This window comes from Talpa occidentalis, unplaced genomic scaffold, assembly GCF_014898055.3.
Source record: "Talpa occidentalis isolate TD23 unplaced genomic scaffold, MPIMG_talOcc4v2.1 talOcc4.15, whole genome shotgun sequence".
NCBI lineage: Eukaryota > Metazoa > Chordata > Mammalia > Eulipotyphla > Talpidae > Talpa > Talpa occidentalis.
Window position 1 is genome coordinate 17922977 of NW_023601543.1, and position 18824 is coordinate 17941800.

The following is an 18824-nucleotide window of genomic DNA, read 5'->3' on the forward strand; positions in this document are numbered from 1 at the left end:
TTGTGTGAATAACATTTCTCTTAGAAAAATAGCCTATGGACTTTTCCTAAACAAAACATGATTAATCTGGCTCAGTTGAAACTTCCATAAACTGGCTACTAAAGTATTGAAGGTTGTTACAGGGAAAGGTTGTGATCCCTTCTTTATTCTAGAAAAATCTAAAGACAAGTGGAGAAATTTTATTCTGAAGACAAAAATTCAACTAAATATGTAAAAACTCATACTCAACCCCCTGTTTAAGCAGTCTTTGCTACAGAGATGCCTTGTCTGATATGACTGCCAAATCAATTCTGGAGTTTGTTGGGGCCCTTACAGTTTATTTACAGCAGCTGTCATGGTGGTTCCAGGGTTGAAGATGTCCCTGGAATCTACCGGATTCTCTTTATTTGATGAAGGTAAGTAGAAAAAAATCAAGTATTCCAGTTGGATCTGATTTTTTTCCAGTTAAAACTATAAACTGGGTCTCAAATCAGTATTTACCACCCTTGCTGCCATAACATACATAAATAAGCTTAGAGGACAAATACAATTACAGATGCAATCAGGAACATGCCAGTCCTTAAGGGTAACGTAATTATTCTGATGACCCTCTCCCCTCCATTTTGTTTGGCCACTTCATGTCCTAAAATTAGTTTTAGTTTAGCACTCACTGAACATGAACACTGTCAGATACTCTACTGGCACTTAGGATAAAGAGATAAATGTTGTTCCAAAGAGCTCACAGTGTAGCTGGGGAGAAAGCGTCTTTAAAAAAAAAATAGTGCTTATGTCCAACACCTTGATCTTGGTTTCTAGTACCATTCTCCAATAAAAGGAACCAGACATCCTTGGAAAAATAACTCATTCTAGTACTCTGGCAGGGATTATACAAATGAGCATCTTGTAGGTCCAGAAAGTAAGGAATTGCTAAATCACACACACCACACACACATATATTAATGGAGGCATGTAAATGGGCACACAAGGTAATAACAGAAAGAGCTACCAATGGCTAAAGCTGGAACAATTTGAGCAACAAAATAAATAGGATAACATTGGATTTTAATGCAAAATATAAAATAAATATCCATGAACCCATACTGATATAACTAAAGGGTTGAATTCATAAATAAATGGAGATAAAGCTCTCATATAGAAGAATTCCAAATAATTTGTGTATTTACACTCAAAGAAGTAGAGTATAACTCCCTATTTCTTATGAGTTGCCTAAAAATATTCCCTTTCTGCCTGCTTGTGTCTTCTTCTACCTTTTCTTCTAATAAACCTAACCTTTTTAAATTGTAAAAAAAGAAAAAAAATTCCAGAACTGTTAACTATAATAGAGCAATCTGTTGATCACTACCTCTGCCAGGTGATCAAGGACCACATCAACTAAGCCATGTTGATTTTATGTACCCTAGATTAGATTTGATGAGAATGGCACGTCACCCTTGTGGTCTCCTTCCACAAAACCTATAACCACTGTCTGGCTCTGAGGAGAAAGTGAGACACATTCCAGTAGACCAGTCCTTGGCCAACACTCTTTAAAACTGTTCATCAACAGCCAGAAAAGTCTGAGAAACTATCACAACAAGAAGGTGCCTCAGAAGACATGAGAACTAAATCTAATTTGCTATCATAGGTAGAAGCCAGGAATGGATAAAAGGGCTGAATTAGTATGGACTTTAATAATTAAAAGAATAAATTCTAATACAGGGTGATAGATAATGCTCCTCTCTGCTCAATTTTCTCCCTCTATACTGATCTGATTCCCACACCCCAAGAAGACAAGAGCTATATCTTGTGCGTCAGTCAGTCTCCTGAGCATCACACAGTTCTTGGGCACATTATACTTATTAAGTACTTTGGAATGAGGTAGTGAACAAATATGATACAGAAATGATACCAATGAAGAATTCAGGTGAGAGATGATGGGGAATCAGTCTAAAGACAGTAGAGGTAAAGAAAAGTGGGCAGGTTGGAGAAGACAATGGAAGGTAGGATTTTTTTTTTAATGATATTTTTTACTGGATGTGGACAATGATGGAAATAGTCAAAGAATCCCTTCTGGTTTCTAGCTTAGACAAGTGGGTGTGGTGCAGAGTGCTGCTGGAGAGTGAGCACTTTAGAGAGAAACAGGACTTGGTTGCTCTCCTCCAGGATCCCATGGTTTATTGGGGGATACAAATAAAAGATTTATGTGACATAAGCAGAGTAGTGATGATGCTTATGCTCCCTGTTCTGCTCCCCGCTCTGGCTCTGGTGAATTCTCTCACCCTCCCGCGCTTCTGACTGTACCCAGTGCTTGTATAAATAAATAAATAAATAAATCTTAAAAAAAAGAATTTATTAAGTGTAGAAAGGCTTGTGTACCTTACCAAGGAATGTTAAAAAAAAAACATTTAAAGACGGAATCTATATGATTAGGATAACCCTGGCAGCAGTGTGCAAAAATCACAGAAAATAATCCAAGGCAGGGATGATGAAAGCTAGAATTAATGTCATGTCGGGAGGGCTAGAGGAGCTTGGTTCTGAAATCTAGTTTACAGCTCAATTGTGGGTAGAGAGAAAAGGTGGGAGTAGGGGTTAGACTTCCAGGTTCAGGACTTGAATGATGTCAAAAGTACACAAACCTCAGGTTCAGCAGAAGATCCCCCAAACAAAGTTACTGCAGCCATCAAACAATTGAAATTAGAAAGAAGCTAAATCAATGAATGAACTCAGCCATGTATGCAGATAAAAAAACACGAGAGAGCCCATGAGAATATACAATTGAAGAGTTTCAGGAATATCAAAATCCAATCAAGGTAATTTTAGTGTCACCTTTAGGAGAAAGAGCTGATTGTGATTTAAACCAAAAAAGGTCAAATATAATCAGTTCTATTATGTCCTGAAAGGGAGAAAAATGGACTTGGGAAGTGTGGGGTCAGCTATGAAGAGAAGCTTGGTGGGGGGTGGGGCAAAGTTGGGCAGTACATGTCCAGCACAGCCCCCCTGAGCAGCACTGCTCCATCTGAGCATGTGTCTCTCAGTTTATGGCAGGAGCCTGGGAGGAAGTTTGTGTCCCCAAGTGAGGCAGGAAGTCCAGAAGAGAAGTTGGTTTATAGGGGCTTGGGGGGAGGCAGGAAAAGAGAATAAATGCCGTTTGGGGCTTGTCGTGTTGGAGGTGACTGGACATCCAGGCAGTTATCTAGAGGTAACCGAAGAACCAGGTATGAAGGTATGCATGAGAAAAATAATGTGGGATTTTCTCTCTTTTTACCCCCAAATGGATGGTGTTGAAATGTCAGCATCATCACAGATTAGCAGTACACATTCAATCTTTTTTTTATACCCAAACCCGTTACTAGAAAAACAAACTAGTATTCATTTCCTTGCTACACAAAAAGGAAGATACATACATTCTTTCATGTCTTAAGGTATTTTTCCATCTGTGATAAAAGGCAGACCCCAGGGGGCGCATACCAAATAAGTGGCTTTGAATAACTTTACTTTTCTCTTCCTTAGCACAAGTCCTGCTCACAAATACTATCTGGCTATGGACCCTGTGTCTGAATCACTGTATCTGTCAGACACCAATACCCGGAAAGTCTACAAGTTGAAATCTCTTGTGGAAACAAAAGATCTGTCCAAGAATTTTGAAGTGGTAGCAGGAACAGGTGACCAGTGCCTTCCTTTTGACCAGAGTCACTGTGGAGATGGCGGGAGAGCATCAGAAGCTTCGCTGAACAGCCCTCGAGGTAAAGAAAAAAATCCTGTAGCCACCTAAAGATTTTTTTGACTTCACAAAATCCTGAGGCTATTGCCACACTGTAGTCAGTCCATCTCAATATTCTGTCTCTGACATTGTCTCTGCAGATCCCAGAACACAGGCACATCCAGAACTAACTTTTAGTCAGTATGCATTACTGTTAACATTTATGGTTACAACTGTTAAAATTATATCAGTTATAGTTACAACTGTAAAAATAATATCAAAAGGCTTCTTTTCTGGTTGATAAGTAATAATTGCCCAGATACCTCTAAGTGCCTTCCTGACACCCCGTCTGTCCCAGAAACTCCTTACAGTCCAACAACTAAGGGGTTAACTGCTGGCCCAGCCCAGAATCTCAAGGCCACAGGCTCTTTGGCTTGCAGTGATTGGAAGCATGTCTGTGCCCACTTTCTACCCTTGTCAAATGTCTCGGACTCTAGACATGCCTGGCTTTTGCTTAACAATCAACCTTTAATGAACCGTCCTTCCATGAATGTATGTAAATCATTCTTGAAGCTATTTATATTTTCAATCCATATGACCCATAGGATAACAAAATCCTTTTTTTTTTTCTTTCTGTGGGGCTCAACTTTACTTTTATTTGTCCTAAGTGTACTTCTTCATCTTCAAGGGCTAACCTTCAATTATGTTGTCTGGAGTTTAGTGAATTCTATCTCTTTCTCTCAGTCAGCTTCATGATATTATAGATTTGGATCATATACTCATCTTAGACCAATAAGCTGAAAGATTATCAACTTTTAAGTCTATCATTATGTATCATTCACTTTATCTCCTTAATTATTTAGTCATTTCCTGTTTCTTCTCCAAGACGTTTTGTGTATGCGTGTGTGTGCATGCTTTTACTTTACTAGGTTTTATGAAATAGTTGTTTCAGTAGCTTTTAAGAAGCAATGTAGTTTTTTAAGTATTACCCAAATAGTACAAACTATTTGCAGAAAAAGGAGAACACAAAGAAATATTTTTAGGCACCCATAATCCTACCACATATAGAAAACTACTGTTAATATTTTAATGTATATGCTTCTAGACATTTTTCTATGTATATCATGTATTTTATTCTCTAAAAATGGAATCATAATATAGAATAGCATTCTATCTGCTTTTCACACTTAATGTATTAGGAACATCTTTCTATGCCAAAAAATATGGTGAGGTCAATGTGTTTAATTTGTTAGATGGTCACTTATTATTTCAAATATTAACAGGTTACTCTTTAGCCATTTGACATTTGCCATATGGAGATTAAATTCCAACTACAATCAGAGTTTAAAGCCATCCCTTTCTTCAAGGCATATTCAAGGCCATAGTCTTTCATAGAGCCCCCCTGGCTAATCCCAGCCTATTAATTCTGAATTTTGTTAAGTGTCTACACTACCCTATAAGCACTTGATTATATTTTGCCTCCTATTACTTTGCAAGTCTTTCATTTATTACCAAGGTAAGCTGCTTGGCAAGAGAAACTACCTGTAATACATCTTTTGAATCTTCCTCACTCTGTGCCAGCAACATCTAGTATAGCTCAGAATCCATTACACATACTTATTGTGTAATTGATCACTTAGGTAACTCTTACCTTTGCCAGGTATTCTAAAAAGAATTTTAACGGGGATGACCTTTTTTGCCTAAAGGAACTACCCCCCCACCCATTCAAGTATCATGGTGAAATGTTTTGAAATGTTTCTTTTTTCTCTTATGCTAGCTCTCATTCCTTACACATAGTAGGTGCACAATAAATATTTTATGAGTGAATATATAATGCAGGTGCAACCTATAACAGCTCATTTCAAGGAAATACATCAGACTGGGTCCCACCTTTTACATTACTTTAACTCTTGCAGGTATTATTAGGATTTGTGCATGAGAAATAGGAATGAATCAAGCTTGTATTGTGCCTAAAATTGACATACTCCTGAATTGCTGCTAGCATGAAAACCACTCATCTCACCTTTGGCGTTCAACCTACCTCATAGACGATGAATATCTCAGCTTTTCCAAATAATGTAACTAATTGGTTCACTGCAGCTTTGGGAGGGGGGAGCTGTGCTTGGAAAGCAGCAATAATAGAGTCCTGATGAACAGGATTCACATGAACTCTTGAAGTATAAGTAGTGATATTGCCAAAATTTATGTATGTATAAAAGTTAATATTAAAGTAAGTTTTTCTTCTCGTCATAGCTAGTAACGCATTTTCCTTTGACTTGATTTACTCATCTTTTTCTTTAAGAGTGGCCTTTACAATAATTCAGTACACTTCATTCATCCCAAAGTGGTCCAGGGCCCTACAATCATCTGGTCCAGGCTTCTGACAACTGAATATCTAATCCATCCAAGACAGCTTTCACTTAAGATACTAAAACTAATGTTGGCAACATCTACTCAGATCCAATGAGTGAAAGAGGATGTCTAAAGGAGAAGGAAGCGTGTCCACACTAAGAACCCCCAACACCTCCTTCAGCCATGTTAATAGTGTTTGAAGACCCTCTTAGGGAACCTTAAACTCACTCAGATGACAGAACCTGTGTCCAGACATAAGTTGATCTAAGAATACTGGTCAGAACACTTCAGTTCCAACCTAGAGCACCTATCTCCATGCTGAATATAGATAGCACTCACCCATAGCAGTGGATCAGAAGTGAGACTCTCATTATATGGAGTGCTGCAGGGCAATTTCATAGACTTCCTGAAAAAGGAAGAAACATCCAAGAAGTCATTAAAGCATAGTGTGCAAATTGAGAGGAGAGTATTGCTAATTGCTAATTATGTCTTTGAGGTTCTCCTGCAGGTTCTTTATCTCTCAAAAAAGCCCAATTTGTTTGTTTTTTGCTTTACAACTGTCATGCACATCAGCTCCTTCTTCCTCCTGCCTTACAAGACCACAACTGTTTAATGGATTTCTTTAAGGAGAGATTTGATTTTTCTCTCCACCTAGAAGCTAATAAAGAAAAGCTGTAGATCAGTAGAAAATGGAAATGTACATCTAGGGAGTACCATTTCTAGGTTAGGAAAGAGAGCTTGCTCTAAGACTTTAACAAGCAACATATTGCAATTATAGGCAGGCTCTCCAACATGTCCTTAATTATGCAAGGTAAGTCAAATAAATGTTAATCTGCAAGACAGCTAATTTATTTTCTGAATCTACTCTAAAAATAGGATGAAATAAAATTTGCTTTTGAGATCATTTGTCCTTAAGTCAGAATAAATTATCAAAAGGGATTAAAAACCAGTCAGCAAAAGGTAAAAGGTCAGAAGCCATGGGATTTTTTTTTTAAAAAAACGGCAGCAAATTGTGATGAAAATCATGTTAAAGAATCTAGACTTTCTTGTTCAGTCCTTGTAACACAAGTGTTTCTCTGAATGACCCTGTGTAGGTCACTATACCTCACTGTGACTTCATTTCTCTGAACAATAAAATAGACTCAATGATACCACCAACTAGCTTTGTTACATTGTGCTGGTCATTCAAACACTGGGTCCTAAGATTCCTGTTGTAAACTGAAGGACTCAGGATGATCTCCCTCCCAACTCTGTCTGAAAATAGCCACAACTAGAACTTACTGAGTGCCTGCTGTGCACCAGGCACTGTGCTACATGTTATACACAGTATCTCTAACCTTCACAGTAATGCACAAGATAAATAATATTATGCCCATTGAACAGATGAAGAAACAGACTCACATAGTTCAAAATTTATCCAGGGCCATGCAGCTTACAGAAAACACTGGGATTCTACCTGACTCCAAAGCCCAATGGTGAAAAAGAGAGATCTGTGATGCCTCCACTCTTCCACACTATCTACTTTTTAACTGAAATCCATGATCTCTGTTGGCTTCTCCGGAGGGTAGAATATATTGGAAAATTCTTTTCAATCTAATGATATGTTTTCAATAAGAATGAAATATATTTGTTGGCAAGATAAATGACTTTATTCTAGTTTCCCTTTTCTGTTAAAACTCGTTTTATCTGATTTTTCTGACTTAGTAGTGTACCCATAGTACACTACTTAACATTTGCATAGTCTCTGAATGTACATATTCATATAAATCTCCAGGAAACCTTGTCACATTTTGTTGGAAGATTCTGCAATTGGGAACTTCCCCAATTTTTTATTAAGGAATGGAGACAGGAATCCTAAACTTATTCAATTGCTGACCTATACCTGCTAACTACAAGGTTTGTTTACAGAAAATAAAATACGTGTGTGCCTGAATGGAAGTTCACAAAAGACAGCCCCTGGGTATATCTCCTGGGGAAATGTCTTTATCTGATTTAGTTTTGCACTCTTTGATTTGCATCCCAATCAAAAGAAACATTTGCCATTTTTGTTATCAATGCTTCAGTGTAATGGAAGAAGGAAAAAAGTTGAGCAAAGGGGTTGCTGGGGTGCTAATCCCTAGCATTGTATATGAGTATGAATTGACTTTGAAAGACGCTTTTAAAACATGCATGGATGATGTAGTTGAAACTTAGGTTCCATTTATTATTTTTACTGCAACTTTCTTTAATTCTACAGAGAACTCAAACTAATGAGTCATGTAATAGATGACCAAGTACTTAAGCAGAATGTGAACTGGTACTAGGTGGGGATATAAAATAAAATTTGTGACACGCTGAATACATTTATTTTTTTTAAGTAGATACAGAGGGTGAAGGAGTGACTGGACACGATGAAATTAATCAATGACTTAATTTGGTTCTCTTAGACCTCAGCAAGGATTAGATCTCTACTTTCATGTGCATCTTTAAACAAACTGACCTTAGAACTCAGCAGGACTTAGGTAATAAGCAGATGAATGCAAACAGCTGCAGAGCCATTCCCTAGGAGGAAAATGATCCTTAAATCTTGACAGCTTCCAAAAGTATTTTTAGGGTATTCATGACACTAATCATGTAGGAGTCACTTTAACTTTATTGTCAATTAAGAAAGCTGAATATGATAAAGTCTAGACAAAAAACCATTTGTTTTTGTCCCTCCCCAAGATCTATCTCAGATGCATCCTGAAGCTCTACTGATTCCCTTGGCATCTATATGCTCTTCACAGAGGCTACATTTGGGGTTAATGGAGAGATACTGAAACTCTAATCAGTGACATCTTGTGAATGTCATTGTTGTCTATGAGAGAAAGGGTATAGTTCACAGTTATGAGAATGTACTTTTGGTTCTTCTATACAATGAAAGGAGTAAAGTTTTCCCCAGATGCCTTTAGTATGTGATCCGTTATGGTAACATAGGACTAACACTAAGGCCAGCCTTCAACAGAATTACAGGCAAGCCACAGAATGAATAAAACAAATGGTATATTTAAGAAACTACAAAGAAATCAGTATTGATGAAGTAAAATTATTTGAGGTTAGTAAGAAAGTCACAAACAGGAAATTTGGATTTTATCTTACAGGCAAAGGATTTAAAAGCAGGAGGGTGACGTGATTATCCAATGCATGCATCTTTGATAGATTATTTTGGTGATAGGATAGTAAATGCACTGGAGTGAGGCTGAGGTAAATAAATCATAAGGAGTACTAATATTTATAAAGGAGGCACTGGAAGGGGATTTAATGAAAGAGACAGAGAAGAAACCTGAAAAAAAAAGGGTGGGGGGAAGTGAACAAGGAGAGCTTGTATCCAGGAAGCCAGGGCAATAATTTGTCTCAAGAAGTTGTGGAAAACAGTATCAAATGTCACAACTTTTTAGCTATTGGATCAGGCAAAGAGGAAATTATCAGTGACCTTGTCTCTGGTGGTTTGAATGGTGATAGATGTGGAAGCCAAATTTCCACATTGGTCATTGGATGAACTAATGAGATATGAGAAAGTAAATACCACTAGTGAACATCACTCCTCTGAGAAGTTTGAATGTGAGAGATAGAGTGACAAATAGAGGACAAGGTGCTCAGGGGAGGCTTTTTCTATGGAAAAACATGACAATGGTTATAAGTAAATGGAATGACACAAAAGATTTAATAAACGATTTCTGGGAGAGGTGGGGGGGTAGGTTTTAAATGGGAAGGAAAGACTGAAGAAACTATGCTAAGACAGTGTATAGATGTAGGGATGAGGATAAGTTTGTAGATAGAAGGAACTAGAAAGTTTGTGGTATTCCATTCTGCTAGCCCGCTTCTGAGAGAAGTGGATCTATTTTGCTAACAATGGGGAAGTAAGGTTAGGCCTAGAGATACAAGGGAAAGACTGGGAAGAGTCACCTAGTGAAGTAGTCTTTCTGGGTGAGATCCACATTCTACCACCCATGATCAAATTCTCAGTTCAGTTTCAAAGCATTTCTCATGATAACTTTCCACCCACATCCTTGTCTTAGAATCAGAGGCATCTTGAGAAAAATATTTTTGATGGCACCTTAAAATTCAGAGAAAATATTTGTTCTTCACAGCACAGTGATGCTATACTATTTCCACTTTGGGAGATTTCTTTCCTAAACTATATTATTGGTCTTTCAGGGGACTTAATGCCTGTTATGCAACCAGAATGAGAGCTTAACTTGTTATTCATGTTTGGTCTAATATACCTGCTTATGATGGTCAATAGACTTTGACCTTATATTATGTCAGCAACTGGAGCTTAAGAACCTTTCTGCCTAACCATAAGCTGGGAGAAGTCAGACAAAAGGGAAGCCACTTAGATCTATCTAGCCTTGACTAATTGTCCCAGGTAATATCCATGCTTAATACAGGGAAATGTCTACTAAGATTATTCAAGTTTTATATAAACCCCAAATGCATTGTTAAATATCTTTTACCTCCACATTTTTTTAGTTTTCATGTCTGTATGCAATTCTAACAAATACAGAGGTAATATTTCAGGGATCAAATACAATGATATATAAATTCTCACATGGCGGACACTAGTAACAGTGCCTACACAACAGAGTGTAATGCATGCTGACCATGTGGTGTAGTCCCATTAAATACCTGATCAAAGACATTTTGATCAGGCTTGCTGTTTTGTTTGCTAATAATAATGCTGCTTGTAATAGTGACCTGAATACGGTATAACTTACTTTGACTGGAGGCAAGTTTCATGCCCTTGTAAGTCAATCTGAGAATTGAAAATTTCTATATAGGAATGGTACCACCAAGGAAACAAGAGTCAAGGTACAGTAGGTTCAGGTATTTTTTTATTGCCCTATTGTTAGACATTTCAGTTGTCTCCAACCTTTTTTTAATTTATTGTTACTGAAGTACCATTGTTTTACATCCTTGCCAGTGCTTTGACAGTAAAGGATCTCCCCCCTCATGTGAAGTCACCATAGCACTCCCACCACGGAAGCACCCATAGTCCTCCACCAAAGTCCATCATGTCTCCCTCCACCACCAAGCCTCCTGTTTTCACTCCTCTCCCTCCCCTCACCCATGGATGCCTCAGATTTATGGTCAGCTTTCAAGGTTTGTTTGTTTTTTTTTTTTTTTTTTAGAGGCATGTTTTATTTATTTTGTTTTGTTTGTTTATACATGCACTGGGTACAGTCAGAAGCGCGGGAGGGTGAGAGAATTCACCAGAGCCAGAGCGGGGAGCAGAGCAGGCAGAAGGACCGAAGGACACTGCTGAGGGGAGCAGCAGGCGGCAGGAGAGGTCTGCGCGCCATGTGGGACCCTCCTCCGGTGGCTGGGGAGCAGCCGGGGATCGAACCGGCGCTGCAGAGGCCGCGCAGCTTCGCAACCCAGCGCTCAACCGCTGCGCCACTGGGGAGGCCCCTCAAGGTTTGTTTTTAAGGTTTGACTTTGAATGACCCTTTGGTTTCTCTTTATTCCACATGTAAGTGACACCATCTGGTATTTGTCTTTCTCCTTCAGACTTATTTCTCTTAGCATATGCTCCATAAATGTTGCTGCAAATATCATGAGCTTATCTTTTTGATTACTGAGTAGTATTCCATTGTGTATATATACCACATCTTCTTGATCTGCTCATCTGTTTTGGGGCACTCAGGTAGTTTCCATGTCTTGGCTATTGTAAATAGTGTGGCTAGAAACATAGAAGTACAGGTTTCCTTTTGATTTAGTGATTTTGTATTTTGGGGGTAGATATCTAGGAGTGGGATTGCAGTAGATCCATTGCTAGTCTTTTGAGAAACCCCCACACTGCTATCCATAGGGGCAAAACCAGTCTACATTCCCACCAACAGTGTAAAAGGGTTCCTTTTTCTCCACCCCCTTGCCTGCACCTGTTGATTTTGGTCTTTTTGATGTGGGCTGTTCTCACAGGTATCAAGTGGTATCTCATTGTGGTTTTGATTTGTGTTTCCCGGATTCAGGTATTGTATATGATTTGATCCTTGACAACCTTGAGATGCACTCATTTTAGTGTTAATTCCTTTGGGGACCCCCTCCCAAGGCCTCCCTAACCAAACTAATTCCCTTAGCAACCTACCGTTTCACCACTAAGTTCATTCCGTAGGAATTTTCTTCTAAAATTTTCTTCTAAAATTTTCTTCTAATTCTCTAAAAAAAAAAAAAAAAAAAAAAAAAACAAACAAACCTTGAAAGCTGACCATAAATCTGAGGCATCCATGGGTGAGGGGAGGGAGAGGAGTGAAAACAGGAGGCTTGGTGGTGGAGGGAGACATGATGGACTTTGGTGGAGGACTATGGGTGCTTCCGTGGTGGGAGTGCTATGGTGACTTCACATGAACTTCTGTGATTAATATAGGATATTGCCTGAGAGAGCAACAAATTAATTCCTCATTAAAATACCTTATGGGAAATTTGAGGGCATGAAGGACAGGATGGAGGTGTTTGGATAGATGGGATCACCTGGGGTCGGGGGGAGCAGGATAGGAGCTAGTCTGAGTAGTATGGGGAGTATAAAGCCAGGTATCTGGCAAAATGGAAGCAAAGTGCGGAGAGATGGAGGAATAACAATGATCTACTTTTCGTCTACACTACTGTCTAGAATGAAACTTGGGCCCTGCATATTGAGACAGACAGTGCAGAATTATGATTCGCCCTCTTTTTATTAAAGATCACTAGCCAAACCAACTTTGCTTCCTTATCACAGCTCTCTGTTAACTTAAGAATCACCTCAGTTGATAAAAAGACAAACCTCCTCCCCACCAAAAGAAAAAGTGACAGAGATCACACACTAACAGACTGCAAATCACTTAAATCATATTTTGAGTGGTGTATTATGGTAACCTATAAATAACTAATTGCGTAAAATTGCTTTAGTAGTTTCTAGATGGCAGCTTTAATTAAAAGCACCAGAGACATTTAGAAGTTTAGAAATGGATGGCATGTAATTTGCCCTTTTACCAACCATAAAATGGTAATTAAGGAATTTGATTCACTTCTTCCTATTAAAAGTTTTATGAGAATAGCAAGTTCCTTCCAAATACAGTTTCTCTTTAGCAGAAGGTAGTACGTTTGCTTTATCAGTCTTCTCCAGCAGGGTAAGATGTTTTAATGTACAAATTCTTTAGAAGTTAATTAGGAAATTCCTTTCAATGTAAAATGTTTGTTTTTAAGGTTCTTAAGCATGAAACTTTATTAGAACTAAACCTTTGATCCTGGCCCCATATTACTCCACATCAATACAAGAAGGTCCAATCATTTCAAGTTTGCCAAATGCATGGAGCTGACTAAAAAATCAAAGAAATAAGGAAGTTATTTTGTGGTGAATCTACCCAGCTTTGATTCTTGAAGGAATCTAAAATGTACAGTGCATTGACTTCCAAGAAAGTCCAGAATACTCACTGCACAACAGAGAAGTCATCAGAAGATGTTTTTAGTTTCATTGCTCTTCTAGCAATACTGGATGAATTAGCAGGTGTAGAGTGTAAAACTCAGACAAAATGCTGTAAACCCAGATGTCTTTAGAAATCCATGATTTTAATATGATGGGCTAAAGCCCAATTGGAAATAGAGCCAGGAAGTCCATTTTTATTGTATAAGTGATCAAGGCTTGTATTTTTCCCACTTTAACCCAGAGATTATAGGTGGCACTACACCAGCTGACTCTGAGTCCTTTGCTCCAGTCCTCAGCCTATCTTCCCTACATAGGAATCCACTGTCTCCTCATCCCTCTCCCCTCAACAACATCACATGGACATAGAGTAGTATACTCAAGGGGGGTGGACAGTGGAAGGAATATTTTATCACTGACATTGTTTAGAATTTTGGTGAATGGAGATAGTTAACAGCAGATCTGCTATTCCTTGGTTTTATTATTGTTAATATTTCTTTCATCCTTTTTTATTTTTTTAATTATATCATTTTTATTGAGGTAGCATTGATTTACAACACTGATTATGATTTATGGGTGAAGGTGCATCCCTCCTCAGATGTATTGCCACACCACACCCACCACCAGAGCACCAATAACATTCCTACTGAAAATGCACCCCCCCCACAGTCTGCATCCAGGACAAACTACTTCCATCACCCCCAAACCGTGGTACACCACTGAAGATACAAGGAAAATACTCATAAAACAATAGTCAGTGGAAAGTTCGGGTTTCAAAACTGTCATGTGCTGTTTGCTGCCACGTGTGCAAGGGCCCAGGGGCCTGTGTGAAGACAGTGTGAGAGGTGGTGTAAGTATGAGCAGTGATCATTGCTGCATAAGGCATTTTGAGTGATTTTATTTTCTTTTCATTTTCTGAGATTTTACTACTTTTGTACTTCAACAAAAGACAAAACTTAGTTTTTTAAAATACACTCGTTCTCTGTCCATTGGCCAATGTCTGAGGTCTCCAGTGTCTGCTTTCGTAATGACAGCTCCACAGACAGGGTGTCATTGTACTGATGATCGATGGGTTGTTCTTATCTGAGCATATTAGTAGAGACCCGAAGGAAGAAACTTAAGTCCCAGAAGAAAAATAGAATCCTGGCAGGCCAGTAGTAAAATATATTCTAATTGCATTTATTTTTATTATTTTTTAAGAGAAGTAGGAAGAATCCACATTAAAGTGGTCTATAATCTCACCATTTAGAGAAACCCCACTCATACTGATACATACAACTATGAAAGTAAGATGTCTGTGATTTGACAGTTTGAACTACATAGAAAAGTTCACCCCAAAAACACACACCACAGTTCCTCTCTTTAAAGGTAACCAGTGTTATGGTGATGGTTCATGGGTGACTTGGTGATGGGGACTTTATGGAGGAGAAAACAAACTTTACAGAAATGAACAATGATATGAAATATAGCGAGAGAAATAAATAGGAAAAAAAAAGCAAGACTATATTCTCCACCCGGTTAATGGTGGTAAATAAATAAATAACTATAACCAGTGTTAACACTATTTTTGTGATTCCTCTGGGACTTTTATGTATCTTTTCCATTACAGAGTGAAGATTAGCCTTCACTCTGCTTATTTCATTTAATGAGATATCTTGAAGATCTTTCCACTTAGTTTTTAAGAGACGTATAATATTACAACATATGGACATGGAATAACTTATTTAGATATTTGCTTCTTCCTGGGCATTTTTTTCCTTTTAATCTATCACTACAGTGCTGCATTGAACAACCTTGTTCATGCATTTAAGGGTGCTTTTGTGAATATATACATAGGGTTAAATTTTATCAGTAGTAAACATTACTAATTGTCCTTCCCAAAAATTGAACACTTACACTCATCGATAGCATAGAAGAGTGTCTGTTTTGCTGTACCTTCATCAGCTCTGAGTATCATCAAACTTTGTGTGCTTATCTATCAGTGGAAAATAGTATCTTATAGCTTGTAGTTTTAATTTGAGTTTCTTTAATTATAAATGAAGTTGTGTCATTTCATGTGTGTTGTGACCATTTGTATTTCTTTTTCAGTAAAGTCACTTTCATAGCCTCTGCCAGTTTCTTGTCTGAGCTGTTGATCTTTCTGTCTTGTAAATTAAGAAAGGATGCCTTTGTCTGATATGTGTTGCAAATATTTTCCAGGTTTGTTATTTCTTTTAAGCACATAGAACTTTTCTAACTTAATATGGCCAGAGTTAACAATATATTTCTTGAGGTCCCTAAAGTTTGCATCTTTCAAGAAAAGCTGTCCTGTAATAAAGGTATTTTTAAGGCAAATGGGCAGGCCTTTCAGTAACCCTTAAATCATAGTATGTGCCTTGCTCATTTTGCCTGCATGAAATTTGGAACATTTAAGAAGGGCTATGTAGGAGATGGATGGCAGTGATGGTTGCACAAATTCTAGAAAATTTGAGGCAGTTCCAGAGACTTTGGAGTCAGGCAGATTAAACTGAGTTCAATGTAAAAAATTAATTTGATTAATTATGATGGTGGTGATGGTTGCATAGCAATGTGAATATGCTTATGCCACTAAATTGGACAGTCAAAATGGTTAAAATGGTAACAACTTTTATGTTGTATATATTTTGTGACAATAAAAAAGTTCAAGTTTATCACTAATGTCTCATCTGTTAATTAGAGATAGTGCACCTGCCTTCCTTATAGGTTGATAGAGGATGAAATAACACACTATGGGTGAAGCCAATATTTGACACAAACTGAGTACTGAATAAAATATGATGGTGATAATTAGAGTAAGTTAATAATTTTTAAAACTAATAGTTATTATTTTTTCTAATAGTTATTATTAACTGGACTTTTCAAAATTAGCAATAAAAAATTTGTTTTCAAAATTGTTTGATGTATTCCAGTTCTCTTATCAGACCTCATTTAATTCTGTTTGCTTAAAAATACATTGTCTACCTAGAGGGAGGAAGTTACAACCATGTATTTAAAAAATTTGGAGAGTGGTTCTGGTAGGAATGTTGCTGATAAAAAATGTATGGAGTCACAAGTACACTGTGTGTAAGGAGGCATGTACTGGGATGTCATTACAGTATAAAAGATGGAGACAACCTGATAATGCATCAATAGGACTTTGTCAAATGATTGAATATTATACAATAGTAAAAATGAATGAGATCTACATGTAAAAAAACATTAATAGTTGCAAAGGATAATGTTACATGAATAAAAGAAAATGGCAAAAAAATACATATGCTGTGGTATCAATAGCATATTTTTTATTGTAGTGAAATATACAAATATAAAATTTACCATTTTAACCACTGGTAAGTATACAATTCAGAGGCATTAAGTACAGTCAAATTGTTCTGCCAGATCACCACCATCCATCTCCTACAGAAATTTTTGAAGCCAAAAATAGCAATATATTATTTGTGTGTATGTACATATGTAGCAAAGGTATAAAAACATGCTTGGGAATGATATACAGTAACTGAAGGATAGTGATTTCATCTGGGGAGGGAAGGGATAGACATGGGCCTTTGACTACATCCATAACATCTTCCTTTTTAAAACAAGTCATATGGGAAGCTAATGTTAATATCTTAAATTTGGGTGGTCAATGCATGGCAATGTATAGTATTATTTTCTGAGTTGTTTTACCATTTGAACTCTTTCATCATAAAAAAAATTAAGTCAAAAGACTTTCGAAAACAACTTGCAAATATATGTCTGACAATTCCTTCTTAAAAAGTGGTTTGTTTTATTTTTTTTTTTAAGATTTATTTATTTATTTATACAAGCACTGGGTACAGTCAGAAACACAGGAGGGTGAGAGAATTCACCAGAGCCAGAGCGGGGAGCAGAGCAGGCAGAAGGACCGAAGTACTCTGCTGAGGGGAGCAGCGGGCGGCAGGAGAGGTCTGCGCGCCATGTGGGACCTTCCTCCAGTGGCTGGGGAGCAGCTGGGGATCGAACCGGCGCTGCAGAGGCTGCAGGCAGCTTCGCAACCCAGCGCTCAACCGCTGCGCCACCAGGGAGGCCCTATTTTATTTTCTTTTAAATAAAGTTTTCACTCATAGTGATGATATTCGAAATATTTAATGACCTTTTAGGCCCAGGCACCAAGATATCAGAGCACACACCCGCTTCAGCCCTCGTAGGTTCTTTAAGGTCCCCTGCAGTGGCCAGCATTAATTCATTGTTTTCTGAGCTGATCAGATATAGGCCTCTGCCATTAGCTGCAGGTTTCACCAATTGCTCTAGTTTGTCCCCAAATGTGGAGTTCCCTAATGGCTGACAGCGAACTTCTTCATTATTAAAGAGCCAATATAATGAGTCAGCTATATCGTTGACCAAAGAAAGTCCCTGTTTCCTTGGGAGTGAGTCCTGGCCCATTTACAATTTCTCCCTGAGGAATCAAAGGCTTAATAACTCAAATGTGAGGTTATCTTCAAGCCCCAAATATCAAAGCCTAGTCAGGAAGCCCCAGTGTTATTTGCTCTATTTTTCTTCCAGTTTCATTTACTAGCTATTCCATTTGGTTTTTCAAAAAGCTTGTTAGACTGTGTAATAGGTTTTTGGGAAAAGGAAGGTGGGTAGGTGCCCCATTTTACCAGTATTTACTCAGGAAAGAAAGCTGATTACAGTGGTAATTTTCCTTAGAGGGCAGGAATCATGCCTCGTTTTGGAAAGCATCTCTAACCCAAGGAAATTGAAGCCATGCTAACAGATTGATAGGTCTGCATTGTCCTTCCCCAAGCCAAAAACCATCAGAGTGGCTGCTGCTAAGACAGCCTATGGTGGTTCCTATACTCTTTTCTCTGTGTTCTCTTGAAAACTGTAAATTCAGAACTATAGGCAAGCTCCTGCTTGAGCCCTTAGGACTTGGGACCCCTGGAAATGGACCTTCTCTTCTTTCCCGGAGTGGCAGAACTGGGGGCTTTCCTGGGGAGAGTGGTCTAAATCTGATTTAAGCCTATTAGACTTGAAATTTTTGAGGGTCCACAGATCAACATTTAGCACCCTCAAAATGTTTTTTTTCATTTGATTTTTTTTTTTTTTTTTTTTACTAATGCTGGGCGCTATTTTATTTCCCAAGAATATCTAGTTTAGTTTTAACAACATGGGTTTTTGCAAGTCTGTCTCAGTGTTTTAAAAAATTAGTCCATTAACAAATGATCAAAACCACTGTCTTATTTATGAATTGGCCCTAAGTTGTTGCCTTTCTATTTTTTTGAAATGCTAGCAGTGTTCGAACAACTGAATTAGTGGACCACTGCAGTTTCAAGAAATGACATCTGGCAGTATTTAAATATGCCTCAGTTTTCCTTTTTGCTTTTTAAAAAGAGTGGAATC

At 37.9% G+C, this 18824-nt stretch overlaps 1 protein-coding gene across 3 annotated transcripts in view; it reads left to right on the plus strand.

Annotated features, from left to right (window-relative positions):
• The window catches only part of TENM1 (teneurin transmembrane protein 1), a 734894-nt gene that overhangs the window by 633415 nt on the left and 82655 nt on the right, over positions 1-18824 (plus strand). For all 3 annotated transcript variants that reach the window (XM_054695568.1, XM_054695569.1, XM_054695570.1), the window contains one exon: positions 3487-3719. In XM_054695568.1, coding sequence (XP_054551543.1) covers positions 3487-3719 — 233 coding nt within the window. The remainder of the gene's footprint in view (positions 1-3486; positions 3720-18824) is intronic.